The sequence below is a fragment of the Thunnus maccoyii genome, chromosome 1 (assembly GCF_910596095.1).
Source record: "Thunnus maccoyii chromosome 1, fThuMac1.1, whole genome shotgun sequence".
NCBI classification, from domain to species: domain Eukaryota; kingdom Metazoa; phylum Chordata; class Actinopteri; order Scombriformes; family Scombridae; genus Thunnus; species Thunnus maccoyii.
The window spans coordinates 16,986,795-17,009,425 of NC_056533.1; the positions used below are offsets into that span (position 1 = coordinate 16,986,795).

General features: G+C 40.2%; 1 protein-coding gene across 5 annotated transcripts; it reads right to left on the minus strand.

Moving 5' to 3' along the window:
- Positions 1–2,101: 2,101 nt before the first annotated feature.
- On the minus strand, positions 2,102–22,004 carry cenpf (centromere protein F). Of its 5 annotated transcripts, none has more exons than XR_006095833.1 (39): positions 21,906–22,004; positions 20,745–20,916; positions 20,436–20,561; positions 19,862–19,932; positions 19,532–19,668; positions 19,240–19,331; positions 18,892–19,159; positions 18,481–18,683; positions 18,186–18,311; positions 17,924–18,052; positions 17,650–17,772; positions 17,096–17,231; positions 16,887–17,016; positions 16,473–16,752; positions 16,148–16,354; positions 15,242–15,450; positions 14,769–14,898; positions 13,825–14,103; positions 13,086–13,673; positions 12,738–12,911; positions 11,614–12,518; positions 11,320–11,531; positions 11,034–11,166; positions 10,763–10,910; positions 9,736–9,844; positions 9,153–9,412; positions 8,938–9,046; positions 8,611–8,816; positions 8,185–8,403; positions 7,886–8,029; positions 7,571–7,760; positions 7,390–7,487; positions 7,215–7,256; positions 5,972–7,042; positions 5,393–5,522; positions 4,548–5,243; positions 4,007–4,143; positions 3,432–3,609; positions 3,197–3,287 (listed from the first exon to the last, which is right to left on the minus strand). XR_006095833.1 is itself a non-coding variant. In XM_042409116.1 (39 exons), exons 2-39 carry the CDS (start codon positions 20,904–20,906, stop codon positions 3,615–3,617), a joined length of 8,412 nt encoding a protein of 2,803 aa, XP_042265050.1. In that variant the 5' UTR covers positions 20,907–20,916; positions 21,906–22,004; the 3' UTR covers positions 3,586–3,614. The 5 variants fall into 5 exon arrangements, 3 of the variants coding, with proteins under 3 accessions (XP_042265039.1, XP_042265032.1, XP_042265050.1); XR_006095838.1 differs by having other exon boundaries at positions 3,432–3,614; XM_042409116.1 differs by lacking the exon at positions 3,197–3,287 and adding an exon at positions 3,709–3,726 and having other exon boundaries at positions 3,586–3,629.
- Positions 22,005–22,631: the final 627 nt, after the last annotated feature.

A 22,631-nucleotide genomic window follows, 5' to 3' on the forward strand; every position in this document is an offset into this window, starting at 1 on the left:
TGTCGTCACAGACAGTCAGCATGAAGGACGCTCAGTGGTGTAAACTGTGGATATCGACACGTCATTTTGATTATTTTTGTTTTTCATTGAATGTGAATATCTGAAAGAAGACTGGACCATCAGGTTTGGATCTAGATTAGTTGATTGACAATTAACTGGCGATTATTTTGACAATCGAATAATTGCTTTTTAAGCAAAAATGCAAAACATTTGCTTGTTTCAACTTCTCAAATGTGATGACTTGATGTATTTCTCTGTCATACATGATAGTAATCTGAATATCTTTGGGGTTTGAAAACAAGACATTTAAAGGCGAAACCTTTGACTCTTGGAAGTTATAACAGGTGTTTTTTTCTATTTTTTGACATTCTACAGACAAAACAATTAATTGATTAATTGAGAAAAATAGCATAATCTTTAAAATCTCACCATGAAGCAGAAATGCCTGTTAGGAGGTGATCTGTTCCTGCAGTGAATAATCATGTGGGCATATCAGAAAACCGAGTAATGATAATAATGGGATTATATCTAGTGTTGATTTCATATCTGTTCCTACTGTTCATTTGTTATGTGTAAAGTTTTGTTTTCTTTGCTGTGCTTCAAATGTAGAAACTGTGATTAAAAGTAAAAATAAAGAGTGTCACTGATCTTTCATCTTTCACCACAGACGACTTAATGAAAGCCAAACACTATAGAATCACCATAAACATGATTACAACACTCCATCGTGAGGTAATGGGTCTGTTGACCAGTCATCTCTTGTAGTATTAAATAACACTTGCTTGTTTCCTTAATGAGCAAAAGTTAATGAGGTATGACTTGGAATTTGGTGTCTAAGGAGCAAAGTGTTGCATTATTAACATGGCGGAAAGCTGCTGGTGTGACGTATCCTCAATAACTCGTCTCTGTGAATGTCTCAACTTAAACTAGATGTCAGGTGGACTGAGGGAGCTCCGTGTCTCACAGAGGATGAAGAGGATTAAATAAAACAAGGACTGTAAAATTATGTGTTTACTCTGAAATTTAAAATGCAAATCTGTCATTAATTTGCAATGAATTGAACATTTGTCACTTCAGTGTTAAAGGGACAGTACAACATACAGTGTGAACACTAAACTACATTGTTATTAAAGGAGAAGATATTCTGTATTTTAAGCAAATCTGTTCAAACAAGTGCAATCATTTGTCACATCCTCAACTAATATAAATGTGGGAGACTTAGATTTCATGCTACTGTCTCAACATTAATCTGAATTCAAACCTTTCATCTCCTTATAGTCAACTACCAAGTATACACGTTAATTTGGAAGTGTAGTAGTTGATATTCTGAAGAATAACCTAAAATCTAACTATAGAAAATATTAACTAACCAATCTGAAGGCATATAGAACAGAAGTATAACAAGCTGTGAGAAGATAAAATCTTTACACTGTCAGTCTGAACATTTAGGAAGCAGGATGATGAGGCCACAATTTTTGTGCCCTGACTGAAGTGTTTGAAAGGTTCAAATGGTGGAGAAGAATGTACACGACTAATTAACTGAATGTGAAGATTTATGTCATTTTGTTTTATGTACACCATCATATGAAGACAGCGAGGTTGAGTTTGTTTGCTTTGAGACTTTAGTGAATACGTTTTTGTTTTGTGGGTTTATTGTGGTGGCTGTTAATATTTTGTTTGTGTTGAGGTGTATATGATGTGTGTTGATATTTGGAAAATTAAAATAAAATTTTACCCAACACCCAAGTCTAACATCTTTTCTCTGTATGGCTCAGGTTCTCCACCCTGTGGTGGCAGTGTGAACCGCTGTGTACTTGTATGACACAGGCAGCGTTAACTTATTCACACCACTGTTGCAGCAACATAAAGGCGTCTATATTTTCACCTTCACATCAGATTCTTGTTCAGATGTTTAACATTTCATGTTTCCTGTAACTTTTTAAGATAACTTTTTCTGTGTATATTTGAGACATCCTCGCCAGCAGAACTTTAACATCAGTCATGTGGACAATAATAAGTAAAGCTAAAAGTATTATTTCCAATAATAATAGTAGTGAAGACAAGAGACTTGTGTAAAGTGACAAAGAAACCACACAAGCCGTGAAGCAGTAAAAAACTGTTTAGTAAAAAAAGCAATTTTCAACTATTTGGCATTAACTATTTACAATCACCTATAAGCTTGATCACATATCAAGATACCAGATTATATGATCTATACCTAAATAATAATAATGTCTTCTATGTAAATAAAAACAGAAATGATAAAATGCAGAGATGCTGTAAAGATTAGTTCAAAGAAACACAAATGTATTACTTTTCTTTCCGACATCATCTATAAAAATATCTAGAAAATTTGAAACAGAGTCAGCACAGAAAATCTACACAATCTTAGCTGCCGTGTTGCAGGACTAACAGACGAACGGGGCGTAGCGGTTATTACTGTTTACATCATCTACTATGTACAAAGTCCACAACCCAAGAACACAAGAACAGTGCAACAGAAAATGAAGTATGAACAGTGAGTCAGCGTTAAAGACACAAACAGACTGTTAAAGGGTGAAGAGATGAAGATGGACTGAAGAGGAACAAAGACTCGGCTGGTTTACATTCAGAGGAACCACAAAACAATGTTGGTTTCCTTCTAAAACACAGAAAAACAGACAAAAAAGATTTGCTTGAAACAGAGCATACTGAAATGTAGGGCTATGAAGAAAATCAGCACTATAATAGACTTAAAGTTGCCTTGTTGTGATGTTTTTTTGTGAGGAAGTGTCGAAACCTGCCTCCTCATCTTGCTTTGGTGATTTCTCATAATGATTTTCAGTGAACAACAGAGAGCAGTAGACAAAGTGTAATTAGGTCTTTTGCAGTTGAGGATTAAAGATTAACAGAAATAAAACTAAGTGACACACAGCCCGTAAAAATAAAATTAAAAGGTGCATTATCTGTTTAGGATTAATGTGAGTTAGAATAAATGTGTCTTTACTAAAATAAGTGTTTTTTTTAGAAAGTGGAGTGTTAATCTTTTGTATCTTTGAGTGTAAATGTGCATATTTCTACAAATAAATCACAAGTGCAGGACTGTGTGTGTTGATCTACTGAACATGACAGTTGTCTCCTTGCTGTGTTTCTTCTCTTAAAAGTTTCTCTTTCTGCTCTGGAGTCTTCCGTAAACTCAGTGACCGACGAGGAGGTTTCTCCGGGCTACTTGGAGAAAGACGCTTCCTGTTGGCGCTGTCTGCTGTTGTACCAGTGGAGGGACTTTGGAGGGATAAGGACCCCAAAACCTTGAGAGAGGAAACAAGATGATACAGATGACAAGATAAAGAGAGAGGTAGGACATTGGTATATTAAAGAAATAAAAGTACATGTTGCAGTGACACCTGATGTTCAGACACAGTCACACAGCAAGATGTCAATCACGCAGGTACCTGAGACATTCTTTCCTCTTTTGATCCTTTGAACTGAAACCTCTACATCCTTCTAAATCCACTTCTGGTTCACTTCAGCTGACCTGACGCGATAAGAAGCGGACCTGACCTGACCTGGACTGACTCAAAGATGGGAGGGGGTCCGGATATCCTGAAGGAACATCAGGGGCCCAGCAACCTAAACTAACACATACCGCCCTGTTCATCCATGTGTAAAAGCTGCCTGACAGTGAGTGGAAATGTATCCAATGTGACACAGTGATTAACTGGTAATTACACTGCAGTGATTAGTTTCCTGTAAAAATAACACACCACAAAAAAGTCAAACTTCTCAGGAGAAGCAGACACATTCAAGTGCATTTTACTGACATTTGAGAGTATATGACCCTACAAGACACTAACATCACATGTTTAGTCCTATTCCACCATCTTGTCCTTTTTTTTCTCTATTCCTGGAGCCAGACTCCATTCTTTGAAATACTTTAACTATTTGCAGTCACGTTTAAGTGTTTTAAAGAACTTGCTGTTTGTGTTGACATGAGTGTTGAGGGTTAATCATAGGGATTGCTGCTCACCTTGCTGTCAGATCCAGATGTGGAGGCAGCAGATGTCGTACAGGTCTGTTTGGCGGCCAGTCGAGGACTGCAGCGCTTCACTGTGGTTCTCCTCATGATGAATGGACTAGCCTCCCCCAGAGGAATATCAGCAAAACCTGACAGAGTACAAATGATGACTTATTTTCTTCTACTACAGAGAATGATTCTTATGATAAATGAAAATTTAATGATACTTTATTTTTCTGGCAATCCAACAAGTGTTCCGCTCAGTGATTTCGTGGAATCACCACATGGAGGTCATTTGAAATCTAAGAACAGTATTTCAAACTGACAGAAAGGTTTGAGAGTAGAGCACGATACTGTGATTATCCTTAAAAGGCCTGACTGTCTAAACTAAAACTTAATGCCAAATTTTTATCTGAATGTTGCTACGCCAATAGTTTTGTTTACCTGGACAGAGAACAAACTACAGGGAATGTGTTTTCAAATTCTGACCGAGTCAAATGGCTGCTTCAGGCTGTGCAAGACCCATTAATCCAGCATGCTAAACATTTTTTACCTCTCTGCACCAGCTCAGGAAGTCCCTCCGGCCTGAAATCCTCATCTTCCTGTTGAGTTTTTGGTTTGGGCGTGGTCACTGTGTTGGCTCGGATCTTCTTTGTCAGGTTGTGAAGTGCCTCCTGTGCGCTGTCTTTATCACTCATATCACGGTGACCTCGTTTTCCCGAAGAAGACCCCTGCGGAGACCTCTGAGGTGTTGAAGGAGCCATGTTCTCAGCGTTGTCCTCTAATTTTATTTCCTGATGTTTGGAGACAGATTTCCTTGCTGAGCGCCGGCGGCTGTCGGAGCTGCTTGAGTGGACGTTTGCTTCCTTAGCGTGTTTGGTGGCAGTGATCTGCTCCAGCCGTGTTGTCAGTGCGTCGTTGGTCTCTTCTAGTTTGTGGAATTCAACCATCAAGCTGCAGTATTTATCCATGCTCTCATCCGTCTCCCTGCTCTTCTCCTCCAGAAGGTTGTTTAGTTCTTGTAATTCACTCTTCATCTCCTCCAGCTCTCTGTTCCTCTCCTCCAACTCCTCCTTCCTACCATCGAGTGCAGCCTTAAGATCTTCCACCTCCTTGTTTGTTTCTTCAGCCTGCAGCCTCTTCTCCTCCAGGGCTGTCTTCAGGTCTTCCACTTCTTTCTTCGTCTCCTCTGCCTGCATCTTCAGCTGGTTCACCTCAGTCTGTACCTCCTCACTGCTCCTTCCCTTTCCTGTAACAAGAACGTGGCTTAACAAGACGATTCAGCTGTACTTTCTAGAGATTTAATCTGAAGCACTGAAGTAAATGTAAAAAAGTAAAATAACAAAACCTCAAATTCTACAGAAAACTGAATGATAAATCTGTAAATCATGTGTTCACCTGAGCTGTTCAACATCATTTGCTTTTCCTCCTCCAGCTGTTTGCAAGTTTTCATCCAAAGACTCATCTTGCTGTGGGCAGAGTCTCTCTCTTTAGACAGACGAGCAGCACGAGATGACAGCTCTGAGACCTTGAAGGGACAGACAGAAAGTGAAGATACTGAGATATGTGGAATTAAAATAAAAGAACAATTATAATTTTCACTTGTATCATAAGTTGTTGTCTGTGTAACAAGCTTCCTCATACACGGGCCATTTCAGAAATACCTTCATTTTCATTTCAATCATCCTTTTAAAATGATTATTCCAACAGCGTGTGCAAACATACTGCTGCTTTACATCTTTTAACTGTTGTGTTGTACTGAAGTGACTGATTGTGGCAGAGAAATTGGTGATTTAAGCTTTTCATGAGTAATGTTTAAAAAGGTAAAATGATGATGATTATTCTTTATAGCTACAGAGTGAAATGGACCATTTTAAAGTGTTGCAACTTCCAAACCTGTGTTGACACGGTGATTGGAACTAGAAAATTATTTTTTCCCTATTTTAGACCTGAATAGATTTGTCTGTGTGCACATACCTGCTCACTGAGCTGTGAGACGGACAGTGCGAGTTTCTCTTTTTCTCCTTCTGCTTTTTGTTTCTCTTGTTCCAGTGAAGAAAGAGCTGAAGACAAGTTCTCCTTCTCTTCTTCGATCAATGAAAGGGAAGACTGCAGTTGATGTTTTTCAGCTTCTAGCCTCTGTCTTTCCTCCTCTATTCTTTCTTTCTCTTCCTGCAGTGAAGAAACAGTTTGCTGCATGTTGTGTTTCTCCTCGCTAGAATGAAGCCTCTCGTTCTCATCTGCCAACACCTTTCTCTCTTGCTCGAGTTTCTCTTTTTCTTCTTCTACGGATGCAAGAGTGCAGCGCAGGCTATCTCTCTCTTGTTCTACGGACAAAAGGGTGGAGTGCAGTTTCTCTTTCTCCTCTACCAGGCGTCCATTTTCTCCTGCTATCTGTTCTTTCTCTGCCATAAGGGATGAGATGGATTTCACTGAGGCTTGTTTCTCATCTGCCTCCCTCTCTTTCTCCTTTTCCAACACTTCTCTCTCTTCTTCTTTAGCTTTTATGAGTGTTTTAAGCTCCTTGATTTCTTCTTCCAAACCCTCAATACGAGAACTCAGATTGTTCCTTTCTTTCTCCCACTCCTCTCCCTGAGAGCGGAGGCTGTCTCTTTCTGTCTGCCACTCCTCCAGAGAACTCTGCAGACACTGTTTCTCTTTCTCCAACTCCACCAGCAGAGACTCCATCCTCTCTTTCTCTCCCTCAGTTTCTGCACTCTTTTGTCCAAGTGAGATCTCTCTCTGCCGGGAGGCTTCCAGCTGTACCTGGAGGTCATCCACTTGTCTGGTTTGCCTCTCTGCTTCCTCTCTCATTCCTTTCTCCAGCTCTTCAACCCTGTATTTCTGTCTTTCCTCCTCTTCTCTTCTATCCATCTCTGCCTTTTCCAACCCTCTCTCCAGCTCCTCCTTAGCTGCCTTCAGTTCTTCTATCTCTCTGTTTTTTGTTTCCAGCTCTCGCTCCATGTGTTCTTTCTCAGATCTCAGGTTGTCCAGTGTGGCAGAAAGCTCTGACAGTTTCTCACTGAGCTCTCTCTTCTCCTCCTCCACCTAAAGGTCAGGAGGTGGTGAGGGTTGAACACAGAAAAGCAAGGAGTGGAGGAGAAAATCAGGTTGATAAAGAAAGGAGAAAGGAGGAGAATTCCGATTAATATATTGCTTAATTGATTTACAACATAAAAAACATCACAGATATATGGAAAAGGATTACAGATGAATGTACCTTTTTCCTCTCCTCCTCCAGCTCAGCTTTGGCTGTCTCAGCCTGTATAACAGCAAATAACATTTACATTTAATACAAGGTGACCAAACCTCTTATATGAATTGTATCCAGGCAATGGTAAAAGTTAGCTGTCTCTTTAAGTTTTTGTCAGACATAAATGTTTACGACAGAGTACCTGTAGCACTGCTTCCTCTAGATCTCGCTCTCCCTCTTCTTTCTCTCGCTCCAGGGCATCAATGCGGTCTTGCAGTGAGTCTGACTTTCTCTGGGCAGCTACAGAGATGCAGAGTCACAGTCAGGCCAACTTCTTACAACACTGAAGAGGTTATGTAATTTCCAAAGATACAAGGAGTTACCTTTGAGCAGCTCTCCCATCTTTCTTTTCTTCCTCTCGTCCGACTCGATGCGGACCTGGAGCTTTTCAATACCTGTCCTCATCTGCTGGACCTCATCTTGTGTGGAGTTCAGACGAGAGGCAATCTCTCCTTTTTCTAGTAGGGAAGACTCCAGAGATTGTGACAGTTGACTCACCTCTACCTCTAAAGCCTTGGGATAGAAACAGGAGGAAAAATAAGGAATCAATACATGTTCTCTGTGGAAAACCAAACTCAAAAAGCAATTTTTAAAAGTATGCATACAACAAGATGCTTTGTATCATACTTCCCACTCACCTGTATCTTGCTGACCATGGACTCAGTGTTTTGATTGGTGGAGGTGTTGTCTTCTTTGATCTTGTCCAGCTGCCCGATAAGCTGCTCTTTTTCTCCACTCTGTTGGGAGATTGCCTGCTCCAGTGTCTTAATCTGCTCCAACAGCTTTAGAAAAAAAGAGAGAATGGACTTTTAAAGAACAAAACTGAAGCTGGATGTAAGCCAGACATGTGCATACTATTAGCAGCTCATAGCCTTTTGTATGTCAACATATAACGCCAATAACGCCACCCTCTCTCTTGAGTTCTCTATGTACGTACCTGCTGCCTCTCTGTCTTCACTTTCTCCATGTTGCTTTGCAGAGCTTCGTACTCCTTCCTCCCTGCTCTGATGTCGTCCTCCAGGATGGAGATTAAGTTTCTGGTGTCACAGTTAGTCTTCTCCAGACCGCGAACTTTCTCTCTCCATTGGCTCAAAGACTGGTTCAGCTCATCTCTCTCGTCAGAGCAGGACACGAGTTCAGATCTCAGCTGGGTCGTCTGGAGGGATGGTGAAATTTAGAATTATTAAGCCACACTGATCAGTAAGCTTCAAACACAGAATATTCTGAATATTACAATCTTAATACAATGTTTTTGCATGGGGGAAATGTAATTGTATTTCTTTGATGGATAATTTTGCTTTTAATTTAACCACTTCTACATATTTTGATGTTTTAGCTCACAGGCTTTTGACTGAGCGCTTACCTCTGTCGTGAGTGTTTCTATCTGCTGCTCCATGCCTGAACACGTTCTCCTCTGAGTTTCCATCTCATCCTTCAGTGTGGTGCTCTCCTCCTGCAGGGTCTCCAGCTCACCCTCCATGCCGAGGATGTGCTGCTCCAGGTTAGCTTTCTCAGAGCGAACCCTCCTCAGCTCACTCTCCTGCTGAAGGAACTTCTCATCCCATCCACCTACAGAACAAAACAAAATACAAGATTTCAGTATACATCTTTAACCCAATCACACGATATACTTCAATTCAAACTGCTTTTGTAAGTATGAACACACAAACAAAAAACGTAAGAAATGTACCTTTGGCCATTTCCAGTCCTTCTAGCATCTCCATAACATCAGCCAGCTGGCATTTAGCTGTTTGCAGCTGCAGAGTCAATGTCTCCCTCTCCTCCGACAGCCGAGCCATCTAAATATAAGCACACAGAGTTTGTATCGGTAAGACACTTAAATGATAAATGCTATTACACTAGTACTAAAGTGGTATCTGGCATTCTGCAATTTATCTCTTCTACCTGATCAGTAAGGTCTTTCTGCTCCTTCAAAGCAACTTTCAGCTTATGTACTGCACTATGTGCTTCTTCCTCTGCTGCGTGAACTTTCTTCTCCAAGTTTTGAACTTGGACTTCCAAGTCAGAGGTCAGTTCCTTTCTCAGTGCAAGGTCGGAGCTCAGCAGGTCAAACTCTGATCGCAGGGTCTGGAGTTCATTGTCTTGTTTTGTGATTGTGTTCTTGTAGTGGTCGAGGTCATCGTGCGACTGGAATGACTCTGTCACTGGTGGACAGATAAAATAAAGACAGATCATGCATCAGAGTTCAATCAATATTTCATAGTCTGAATCAGAATGCACACAAATCATCAAGTGTCTAATTGAAGGCCCAGAAGTCGAAATATGACGTGATGCTTGTATTAGCTACACAACAGCCTGAGTTTTGTTTTAAAACTTTGTTGTTTATTGTTGTTGTAAAACAATGAAAGTGCAGAAAATGTTAAAAGTATTAGTCTAAAGTGGGAGATTGGTAGTAAACAAAGTAAATAAACCCAAGAAAACACACAATTATTGAAAATGCAAGCATAAGCGCCATCTAATTACTCACCAGAGGATTTCAACTCTCTGGTCTCATCTGGGGAGGAGGAAGGAAGAGACATCTCACAGTTTTCAGGTTTATCTTCAAGAACGTCCCTGGGACCGCTGTCAGCAGGAACCTGCAAGAAAGAAGAGGAACAAAACATCAAAGACTGACAACTAAGGTCATTCGGTTCACCTTATCCAAGTATACTGTATAATATTGCTTACATATATGGTATTTGCAGAAAAAACTATAAAAAGCATGAATTTAAAAAGGCTGTAATAAAAAAAATCGAACTTTTTGAAAGCAAAACTAAAAATACCACCTCATGGTTGTATGCCTCTGCCAACCAGTCAAGTTGCAGTTTTAATCCATGTCTGTCCAGACTCATAATATTTGTAGCAAAGACTTTGAAGAAATTAAATAAAAAGCTATTAAGTGTATTTTCCTTGTATGTGTTCACACGCTTGGCCAATAAAGCTGATTCTGATAGAACACAAAGTTGTAGCCATGACAGTAGACAAAGTTTCACATATGGATGCTGCTGCAAAGAAGCTACAAATTCTAAAACGTGGATGCTTCACACACTTCTTCAACCCGGCAGCACAGACGATCTGAACAATCACCACAGTTTCAATGCGGACACCCAAGATTAGTGTCACCAATTCAGTATCTGACCAAATGTGAAATATGGTCACAATCTGCCCTTCTGTTCCTGAGTTATGGCGTTGAATAATGGCCAGAAAAGTGTTAGCATATGAATCCTTGAGTTATGGTCAACAACGTGTTTTATGAGGTCACAGTGACCTTGACCTTTGACCACCAAAATCTAATCAGTTTATGTGTGAGTCCAAGTGGACATTAGTGCCAATTTTGAAGAAATTCCCTCCAGGTGTTCCTGAGATATCGCGTTCACGAGAACTGGTCATACGGATGAGGAACCTGAAAACATAATGCTTCCAGCCACAGCTGTCACTGGCATAAAAACACTCACAGCTGTTGTTGGTCTCCTAACGCTAAGGACACATATATTGTTGTAATAATTGTTTTCTACCTGATCCAAGGGTTGCTGCTGATGGAGCACCTCCTCGTTTCTCCTCATTTCCTCTCCGTCAGCTGCAAACTCATCCCTCTTCTCCTCCAAATGTTCCTGGATCATCGCTTGTTCGATGATGTCTCCCTTGGAAACCGACTCTGACTCACTACCAGGTGAGAGGTAGATTCTTTATTCATCACATTAAAAAACAACGACAAACCCCCTCCCCCCCACATTCAACACACAATAGTGCATTGTATATGTCTGCTCAGTGCAAAAGTCATCGTACCTGAAAGACTCGTCAGACTGATGGGAAAAATCACCCAGTTCAGACACCTCAGTGCTCAGTTGTTCCTTTACTGGAAGGGCATCGAGTTCTGTCTCCATACTGGGCTCCACATCGGTGTGGCCTGCTGCTTCTGCTGAGGAAACCATGACAGATCATTCAATCTAAATACATGTATTGAAAATTTAAGTTACAATCACAATACATTAAATCTGACAAAGCAGTGTTAAAAAAAACAACAACAAAAAAAACAAAACAAAACTTGAATCTAGATTTGTTTGACACTCACCACAGATTTCTGTCTCCTCAGACTCCATGTGGCTGAGTTTCTCTCCTGAGCTCTGGGTTCCCTGTGATTCGGAGAGCTGCTGTATGAGGCTGTGTTGTTGGCCCACCTGCTCCAGCATTGAATCGTACTGCTGCTTGAACACAGTCAGCTCTTTTTGTAGACCAGCCAGCTTCTGCTGCAGTTCAGCCTGCTCTGCCTCAAACTGTTGGCTCCTGTAATGCAACATAAAAGTTACTATTATCATTCAAGCTAATATTAATAGTATAAAACCAAGAAAAAAGGCAGAAGATCTACCTCTCTCTGTTCTCTTCCTCCGTTCTCTTGTCCCTCATTTCAAGCTGCTCCTTCAGCCTCTGGTGCTCCTGTTCTGACGACAGGAGGGAGCACTGGATACACTCCTTCTCCTCTTTGAGTGAAGCCAACTCATCTTCATGCCTCTCGATTCTCTCTTGTAACTGCAACTTATCTTCAGTGATTTGATCAACACTGGATTGTAGTTTTGTGTTCTCTTCAGTCAGCTGATTGTTGTTTATCTCCAGCTGAAGCTTCTCTTCAGCTACTTGATTCAAATTGGTTTCTAATTTGCTTGTCTTAGAGGTTAGTTCACTAAGTTCAGCCTCAAGTTGGGATTTTTCCTCATTTATCAGATTCAGGGTAACATCTAGTTGGGCTTTCTCATTGATGAGCTGCTTCAAGGTTGATCCAGCTTCTTGTTTCTCTGCAGTCATTTGTTCGATCTTTGCCTGTGTTTGCTGCTTTTCTTCAGTTAACTGCTTAACATTGGTCTGCAGGTGCTTGTTCTCTTCACCTAGCTTGTCTAGGTTGGCTTCCAACTGTTTCTTCTCTGCATTTATTTGCATCATGTCAGTTTCGACTTGCTCTTTCTCATCTGTTAATTGTTTCAAAGTAGTCTCGAGGCTGTTTCTCTCCTGAAGTAGCTGGTTGACATTATTGTCTTTGTCTTCAATTATCTGCCTGAGGCTTGTCTCTAGCTTGACCTTTTCCTCTGTGATCTGACTGAGTTTAGACTCTAATGTAGAAACTTCTGTCTCCAGTTGGCTTCGTTGGATAGCGTCCTCTTCCAGACGAGTTATGTCATTGCTCCTCTCCAATAGCTCCTCTTTAGCTGTGACGTACTGTGACTCCAGCACAGAGTTCTGAGACTCGACCTCCTCTAACCGGGCTTCCAAGACAGAGACCTAAAAAAAAAGAAGATGGAATTAAAGATTAATAAAAGGTACAGAGCAACAGAAGCATCTCCTGAATTTCCCTACTCATGATGCCAATTTGTTGCCTGAATTTTTGACAAGTAAACAAACCAGGCATGGGTAAGCCACATTCAATTTGCAGCCTTTATGGAAATACGTTGAAAATTAATCTCCACACTATACAGATTTTGTGTAAGATACTGGGTCTACCTGGGCTTTGCTGTCTTCCAGCCGGAACTCCATGTCAGACATCTGGGTTTGGTTGTGTGCTAGCTGAGCCTCGAGTGACTCTATAGTTCCCTTCAGCTCCTCCACCTGGCTGTCAAAAGAGTTCATGGCTGTCTCATTGTCCTCAAGGTCCATTTGAAGCATCTCCAGTTGCACCTTCAAGTGAACAATTATATGAAAAAAAAAATTAAATGACTTATTTACATCATTTGAAAATAAGATTACCACTTGTGACCCCGCATTCATATAAATCCCTGATCAGGTCCAATATAATATATTACAGTTGTGAGATGCACTAGAATGTAACCAAGAATGAATTAATAATCAAACCTTGATTTTGTTCATGGCAACCATCTTCTCTTTCAGGAGATCTGATGTTTTGGTCTGTTCTGCTTCTGCTTTATTCAGCTTCTCCTTCAGACTCTTTATCGTTCCGTCTCTCTCTTCCAGGCCGCGTGAAGCTGCAGACAGAGTCGTCTTCATGGTCTTGATCTCATTGCGACGAGAAGCTGATTCCACTTTGGCAGCGGCTACAGCTCGCTCAGCGGCTTCAAGCTGCTCTTTAAGGCTCTTCTCTTTGTTCAGGAAACTTTCAATTTCCAAAGCATGATTTTCTGACTCATTGCTCATGTTCTCTGTGAGCTCTTTCACCTCTTTTTCCAAAGCAGAGATCAAGTTAATTTTCTCAGTCAGGGTGTTCTCCAAGTTGGACTTGATTTCGACAGTGGAGGAGTGACTCTTCTCAAGAGCTTCTAGACACTTTTTAAGGTCAACGTGGGACTGGTTGACCACATCAAGTTCATTCTTCAATACTGGAAGCTTCTCTGCAGCATCTTTGTTCACAGTTATCTCCTCTTCTAAGGAAGATATCTGCTCCAGAAGCTTGTTCATCTTCTCAGCCTGAGCCTGTGCGAGGATCTTGATAAGAAACAGGAACATGAGGAGAATTAAGCTTATTTGGATTTGAGGAAACTGAACTGTGTACTACAGACAGACAAAGATACAAATCAACAAAGTTTGTATTTGTACATTACAAAAGATAATTCTGGTACATAAAACAATATTTTACCTCTGCTTCTTTCTTCATCTCTTGAACAACAGTCTCCAGCTCTGCATTTTGTTTCTCCAGAGACAAAATCTGAGCTTCATCTTCTCTGAGCCGCTTCTCCTTCTCCTCTGTCTGGCTCTGCAGATCTTTCAGCTCCTCCTCTAACTGTTTGAACTCTTCTGATTTTTTCTCGTACATCTTTTTGTGTTCCTCTTCTTTGTCTGACAGCGTCTTAATTTGCTTCTGCAGCTCAGCTCCCAGCTGCTCCTGGACCTTAAGGAACTGATCCATAGAACTGATCTAAAACATGAGGAGAAATTTCAACTATGGCTTATGTTGGTTAAGACTAAAGAAAGGAATGATACTCAGCATAATGATATGCTATGAAAAAGCAGAGGTCATGACATCATAAAGTCAACAGGTTTCATTTTACTGAGATTAAAAACACTCAGTACCCAGTCAAAATACTATGATACTTCTCATCTCAGAGTACCAGACACAAAAATTGGGTAAATATTAAATCTATGAGAAAAACAATTTGATAAAATCAGAATATTAGTCCTTTTGTATTATTACAATATTAGATTATTTTGTACATTTGATATTGTAATCTAATACAACACCACCACCACTACAACCTAAAAATGGCCATAGAGATGAATCAACTCCTCCCTGACATTGTCTCAACAACAATTATAATTGTCATATAATCGTATTCATTACAGGACTGTTATATTGGATTTAATTACACTGTACTTTTTTTTCCCAATTTACTCCTTGTATGCTTTTACAGTTTTGTCCAGCATTTTAAGAGGCCAATTATCTCAAAAGCTTTACTTCCTAAACTGACTAACAAGAAATGACAGAATGAGTAAACAGAAGACCAATGATTAAATAAATAAAATGAATGAATAATCAAAAGAATCAAGAAGTTTCAGTTTCCGTTTAAGTCCAGTAAAACAGACCTGGTTTTTGGTCAGCAGCAGCTCTTGCTGAGCTTCCTCCATACGCAGCTTGATCTGCTCTGTCTCCTCAGCCTTGGCTGCAACACTATCTTCACATTGCTTCAGCAGGGCTGCCTTCTCCTCCACCAACCTAGCAGAGATTTGAGATGATGATGACATGAAAATACACATGTTAAAAGCAAGTTGTGTTTATTGTTTCTCCAAGGAGACAATTGGGACACAGTATTCATATAATCCTTATATCATAAGGCATTCCCGACTATTTTATTGTGGCTGTGTCCGTCACCCTCCTGTAAACTCTTGTTGCACAGTGAAGCAAGGTAGTATCAACACCTTTCTCACAGTTCTAACAAAAACTCTTTCCTTAACAAATTTTATAAAGTTTGTAAAGATAAGACTTATCACGGGGCTGTTGTGCTGGGAAAGAGTTGATACAAAACTACTAAGTAAAAAACAACATATAAAACCCCCACCTGATATTTTGCTCCTCCTGTTGTGCAGTGGCCTGAGCGAGGCTCTCCCTCAGCTGGCTGATTTCAGCTTGGCCCAGCTCTATCAGCTGGTCTTTGGAGCGGGCCAAGTCGCAGGCTGTCTGGTGCTCATCCTGCAGCTGAGTGTTGGTCCTCTCAGCCTGCTCTGCTCTAGTAATTTCTTTTCTCAACTGTGTCTCCAGGTCTTTTACCTGTTCAGATAAAAGAATAAGTACTAGGCCAAAAGTATTCTCTTTTTCAGCAAGTGCTGGTTAAAATTTATATATTCAACTGCTATTGATTCTTTAGCTTTAGGCCCAATCATTTAAAAATAAAATGTTATTACATGTCCTGTATTGTTACCAGATGCCAAAATCTGAAAGTACATTGCAATTCAATGATGCAGAAACATTGTTTATCAACTTATTGCAGCATAGCAATGCTTGTATCTCTGAGATATATTTATATTTGGTAACTGTTGTGTTTTGTGATGTCAGAGTTTTATTTATTTATTTCATTTTCCCCATTAGTATCAATAAAAATAGAAATAAAAACTTATTGTAGCACAGGAAGCATAAGAAGGGATGTTTTCTATCAATCGCCACATTCAACATTTTAAGATGTCTCATGTTTTATGTCTCACCCGGAAATTACTGTTGTCAGGGCTCATGACTCAAACATGGATGGAACCTGACACAAGACTAAAATTAAAATTTCAGAGGAGATCTCCATTGGTACATAACTTTTAGTAGAGGGCTATTCTTTACCCATAAACCAATTATTTTTGCTTATGAAACTTGCTGCGACCTCTTGGAGACTATCAGACCTGCTGTACCTCGAGATCACCCACTTCACAGGAATATTAATACACACAAAATGGGAAAACAATTGAAGAACATAAAAAGTCACCTGTGCTTCAAGCTGTGTCACTTGCACGCCAACATTCTCCAGGTCTTTGGTGTGCTTCTGTCCAGCCTCAGACAGTTTAGACTGGAGCTCATTGTACTGATGTTCCCTCTCCTCCAACTCTGTGCTCTTATTGAGGAGTTCTCCTTTCAAAGAATCGATGTGAGCAGACAGACTGGCCTTGTCTCCCTCTACACTCCTGAGCTGCTTCTACAATAATGAAAATACAAGTATTTAGGTTGAGGGTAAACTACATAAAGACTAACCTCAATCTGGACAGAATGTGTGGTATATCTAAGTGTATATATAAAGGACCACTGCATCTTACCTTAAGTTCATCTGTAGTCTCATTCAGCGAGCTGAGACTGTTCTCCAAGTTGCCAATTTTGTCAGTGAGCTCCTTTTGCACTGCCTCAGTTTCATTAATCAGGGTCTCCTTCTCTTTCTTCCACTCCAGCAGAGATTGATGTTCTTGTTTCAGTTCTTTACACTCATTCTGACTCACAGTGAGACTGTTTTTCAGCTCTTGGCTCTCCTTCTCTATGGCAGTCAACCTGTTGGTCAGCTGCTCTGTCTCTTGCTTCTGTTTCTGCAGTTCTTTCTGAGATCTACAGTGTGATCAAATATATTCAGAATGATTGAACAGCAGGTTAAATATCACAGATACATTATTCTCTTTATTCTTTCATAAAGTGTGACTGAATTTCCTTCTTCTGTGCAGTAAAATAATGTCATTTTTCACCTGTCATTTTTGGTCTCTGCATCAGAAAGTGTCTTCTTCAAGTTTTCCAGGTCCCGGGATGAAGTTTGAGTCTGCTGTTCCAGTTTAGACTGAAGTCTCTTCAGCTCCTCCGCCTGCCCCTCTGATTTAGCTGATAAGCAAAAAGACAATCAAGGTAAAAAACTAAACACATAACCTGAGCTAATTCACCACCAGTTCAACTAAATTACCTTTGAGGTCATCTAGTAGTCCCTGGGTGCGTTTGAAACTCTGGTCTGAGGTCTTTTTCTCTTCCTCCAGCTGAGACAGACGCCTGGTGCTCTGGTCCAACTGGACAGATGCACAGTTCTTCTCTTTCTGCAGCTCCTGGAGTCAGGAAGGGAGGGAGGACAAGAATGAGAGAGGAAAATGAGTGGCACCAAAAGATGATGGAAAGATATGGAGACCAAGACAAATTAGTGTGGTGGGTAAAAAAGGAAAAGTGAAGGAAGAATATTGAATATGGAAGACCTGCTCTTTGCATTGAGACAAAGTTGTATGTATTGAAACCTTTATGTTTGGGTAATATGCTCAAAATATGATGATATGTGACATTTTTTTATTCCTCCATTATCTTTTCTCACAATTTGGAATTTGCTTAAGACTTGCTATTGACTTGTCAATTCACCATTAAAGGAAGTGTATCCTATGCTAAAAGCAACTTCTGAAAATATTTGAATTTTTTGAGAGTTGTTTGACCCAACCGACACAAAGCTCATTTCAGAAACATGGCAGTGGGACCCACCTCCATTTTCTTGCGGAGATCCTGCTCTTTGGTCTGGCTGGCCTGGAGGCTCTGCTCTGACCTCAGCAGTTTCTGTTTGTGCTCCTCCACCTCCTTCTCAGTCTGACTCTTCTGGAAACTCATCTGGGGGAGCAAGAGAGAAGAGTCAAGGAGAGGACATATAACTGCAAAAAGAAGAGCAACTAACTGAGGATTCAGTGACATGTTGAGAAGTTGATGTGTGAAGATAGAAAGAATTAGTGTTGGTGAAGCAAGAGCAGAACAGAGTTATTACCTTTTCCATGTCAGCCTGCAGTATGTTGTATTCTTTTTTGGACTGTTGGATCTCTTGTGTAAGCTTAGTTCTGGTCTGGTTAAGCTGCTGGTCCAAAGCCTGATGAGAACTCTGCAGCTGAGCTAGCTCCTGTACAGGATGTAACAGGTACAAAACTTTTTGATTAAAATACAGAAGTCTTTTTAAAATGCATATATACATAATGTTTAATAAATCTTAAAATAGGTCTAAGGTCTAATGGTGCAACTTCATGGTGTAGCACCTTCTGACTGTCTCTCTCCTGGTCCTTGAGTTTCTGCTCCAGGGCTCGTCTGCAGCTCTCAGCATTGTGTCTCTGACAGTTCATCTCCTCTGTGACTTGTTTCAGCTTCTGCTCAACTGATGAACACTAAGGGAAATAAACAGCAAAATTTTAGCCACCTCTATCAGTCATATATGTGTTTTCCTCTGTTTTACCCATCTTTTCTATATTTTTGTCCTCCAAACTGTGTAATCCAGCAGAAAAAAAATCTATCCAGCAATAATTAAGTCTCTATGCACAAATCACAGAAATCTACCTTGGCTTCAAGCTGCTGGTGTCGGTCTGTGGCCTGACTCAACTCATGGCTGTGCTTGGCCAGGTCTCTGTCCCGTTCAGTCAGGTCTTTGCGGGCCTGGTTCAGTTGGGTTTGCAGTTCCTGCAGTTTGGAGGCTTGGCTACGAATTTCCTTCTCCTGATTGGACAGACTCCTCTCTAGCTCTGACACACGGCCACGCAGCTCTGATAAAGAAATGGTAAAAATTCAAGCCCTCTTGCAAGACATTTTCAACTTGTTCAACCCAAATGATGCTACTTAAAATACATTTTTCAAGAGGAATGCAAACCAAAGGGGTAAAAAAAATGTGACAAATAAAAGGCTGGCTAATATTTTACTGAGAAGATACCAAACACAAGATAGTAATTCTAATATACATCATAAACAACCCACCTGTGTTGAGAGTCTTTAGCTGCTCCATCTGTTGGGAGGACCCAGCGGGACTCTGCATTGCTCTGGAAGAGCTCATTCGCTGGCAGGATTTGATAGGTGTCTCCTCGTGGGCGTCCCACAGAGATGCCCCCCGCCTCTTCAGAGGCGTTTCCATTGCATCCTGGCGGCTGTGAGCCTGATCTTGCTGTTGCCATGGGAATATGGAAGATCCAGCTTGGCGGGCAGCAATGTCCTTGTGGCTTACACTGACTGATGACTGATTCAACATCTAGAAAAGACAAATTAACATCATCAAATCAACTAAAAAGACACAAACACACACATAATAAATAATACTAATGTACTCACTTTGACCTGCAGGACTTTGAGTTCAGTCTCCAGCCTTTTTCTTTCTTCCACCTCCTGGTTGTATTTCTCCTGAAGATCCTCTAGTTTGTTATCTGTAGCACACAAGTACAATTTAAATCAGGGGTCAGGGTGTAAAAAAAAAAAAAAAAAAAAAAAGAGGTGAAAAAAGGCAGAGATGGAAACAGGGACAAAAGGAGAAAACGGACAGGACCACTAAAAATAATTACAATAATACAATAATTTCTTAAATATACAGCATGAACTTTTGGGACAGTAAAACAAATGGAGATACCCTGCTGTCTGTAAGATTGCACAGGAGCTGGAGTAGAGAAACTCTTCTGTGGAGTGGTGTAAGGCTGAAGATCAACAGAAGAGGATGACAAGGCAGAAGAACCAGCAGGTTGAGAACGATCCAGTTCATTTTTATATCTGAGCAGATGGAAAGACAACAAAGACAGCTTCATTAGCCATCAAAAGACAGGATTTGAGTTCTTTCCGTCAAGTTAACATGATTCATATTTATTCATTTCAAGCATTACTTAATGACAATGTGATAAAGAGCAGAGTCACAGGATTAACATTTACAAATCCTGCATATCAACAGACATACAACTGAACTCACTTCTTGAGCTCCTGCTCCAGTCGTTCTATGGTCTTCCTGCAGGAGTTGAGCTGACCCTCCAGGTAGCTCACCTAGGTTCAGGAACAGGGTTCAGTCAAGATCACAGGAGGTTAAAATGTCATGTTTAATTCCAGATATGCATGATAACCTGGACCTCATCTACCTTTTTGGTTGTGTACTACTGATGGCTAACAAAAACAGATGAAGTACTACTTCACATGTTTGCCCACTGGAGAGTTCAACACTACATCACACTCACTTTCTCTCTGATTACTGTAAGACATTCCAGTAATACAAATCCATTGTCCGTCTGCTCAAAATTGCATTCAAATGTATACTACTGAAACTCAAACTCAGTTTCCCTTGGCTTGGTATTGTTTTTGTCTAATATGACATTTAGATCTGTAGTGTACTTTTTGTAATTGAAAGCTTAAACCAGCAATCCTGACCTTGCAGCTATATTTCATCTGAAGAGAATATTTGTTATAAGGAAACTTGATTCACTGCCTTTCACAAAGTCTATAATAGAATCTTGTACACTAAGATTTTGCAGATACCAAAACTAAAAGCTGACCTGCTGCTCTTTGACTCCCAGGTCATGGGCAACCTTTTGACGGGCTTTCTCAAGAGAGTCACATGACTCTACTAAGGACTGGTTCTCTCTTTTCAAAGCAGACATCTCGGTGCGTTCACTGTCCACCTAGAGAAAGAAACAAACAGATAGGTAATGGAAGTAATTCTACTTTTTAAAAATATTTTTAATTTCGTGTGTAGTTTTTCTAATAGGGTTTCTATTTAATTTCACCAAATGAATCAATACAGTTTTATTCATCTACACATATTCATTTTTCAATCCATTCATCCTCTCCTCTTATACACTGACCTTTTGTTTCTGTTTCTGCAGGGCGGCCTCTAAGGAGTCCATCTGAAACTGTTTTTGGGACCTCTCCTTCTTCAGTTTGTCCAGCTGGACCTCCATCTCCTGGATCTTCTGCAGGGCTTTCCCTGGAAGTCCATCCTTCCACTCCTCCACCGCCCAGCTCATGGTTAATTACCTGATTAAACAGACATTACTTCAGTTAAACGGGGGAAACAACAGAAATCTGCAAATTAAGTATGTTTACGCATACAAGGTATCTGACTTCGGTTTAGTGGTTCTCAATGTAACAACACAGCAATCTCCAGAAATATACACAAGGAATGACTATATATAGGTGAAACCATGTGATGAAAACAAAAAAATTAACTTACAACACTGCACAGCATAACAGGGCATGGAGAGTTCAGTGGTAACATTAAGTCACATTAAACGTTATGTTAATCCCCTCTTTTCTTTTAATTTGCCAGTTACACTTAACAAGCACAACAGCAAGCTAATCGACGCTAACTACATATTTATTTAACATAACGTACCGTTGGCTAATTAACTAACGTTAGTTAACTAACGTTAATGGTAACAAGAAGGCAACAATAGTACCAAGATTAACGTTATCTTCCTCCTCACATTAATGCGTTGTATTTTAGTTGTAAAGAGACGGTATAACAGTAACGTAAACGTTTAGACTAGCGTTCATTTAATAACTTGGTCACTACCAAGCGTTATTTTTTTAAACAACGTGGGGGCATGAAAGTTGGCTATTGTTAGCTACGTTACAGTTAACCGTAATGTTAGCTACCGTTACCATATACGCCTCAACGTTATTTATCTTATTGATCGACTAGTTAAACACACATCTGAGATAATTACTAACTTTAACGTTAACGTTGCGTTAATTTAAAGCGAACCGTTAAAATTGCGTTGGGTTACCAGTATAATTTAAAGCAGTGACTGTTGTTAATGTTAAACTAACGTTAGTTAACTTGAGTTGAACACGGTTGAGCAAATCCGACAGCTAACGTTAAGAAAGTCAATTAAAGTTACACTTTAAACATTGATTTTAAACACAATTCAACCATCCAACAGGTTGGAACTACTAAATGTGTTGTGATCTTAAAGCTAGAATGAATACCTGCAAACATTAAGATTAAAGATAGCTGCACTTACTTTGGGCGCCGCGCTTCTTTATCAGTCAGAAGCTGTTTGAGTTGTTCTCGTTGAAAAATTCAAACTCCACCGGAGGAAACCGCAATTCACTCAGCTCCATGCCCATTGGCCAGCGCTCGTGACGTTCGTCATACAACGCACATGATTGGTTCACCTCTGTTCCTTGTCTGAACACTGCCACCACGTGGTGTTATTTGTAAGTACTTATAAACAATGTCAGGATGTCAAACAGGCATCCTTTGAATCTCTTGTTTATCTAACCCACCATTAACTTCCCTAAACTATCGGATATAATCAGTTAAACAAACTTAGGGTGGGGCGAGAAGCTCGTGAGCCATTTCATGTTGAATCTAAAATATTTTAAGTCCTCCTCCATTGAAAAATATGTTTTTTCTTGTTCCTTCAGTTGGATGTTTTAGCTTCACTGTGCAGAATGACGTATCCGCATAGTTTGACATTTGAAGGCTGTTTTCACATTCATCTGCTGAGGAAGAAAGTTTCTGTGCTCATCTTAAACCTGAGTTTAAGGCGTGCACCTACAAACATGATTTGTGACATCACGACTAGTTTGGAGCCAATCGAGGTCCAGTATACAACTTATACAAGTGTGATGTGGAAATCTCGAAGCCTCCAGTGCACAGATATTGAAAAAAAAGAAACATTTATACTTGTCTGCTTGCCTTGGACCACTGAAAAACAGCTGATATGAATTTGCAAGTGCAGCAA

Bases quoted from the DNA above. Each gene is read 5' to 3' on its own strand.
- cenpf (XM_042409098.1), bottom strand. From the start codon at position 20,906: ATGAGCTGGGCGGTGGAGGAGTGGAAGGATGGACTTCCAGGGAAAGCC. The intron at 18,684-18,891 runs GTGGGTTGTTTA...TTTCTTTATCAG, and splicing joins GCTAAAGACTCTCAACACAG to AGCTGCGTGGCCGTGTGTCA. The intron at 12,912-13,085 runs GTTTGATTATTA...GTTCACTTGAAG, and splicing joins TTGCCATGAACAAAATCAAG to GTGCAACTGGAGATGCTTCA.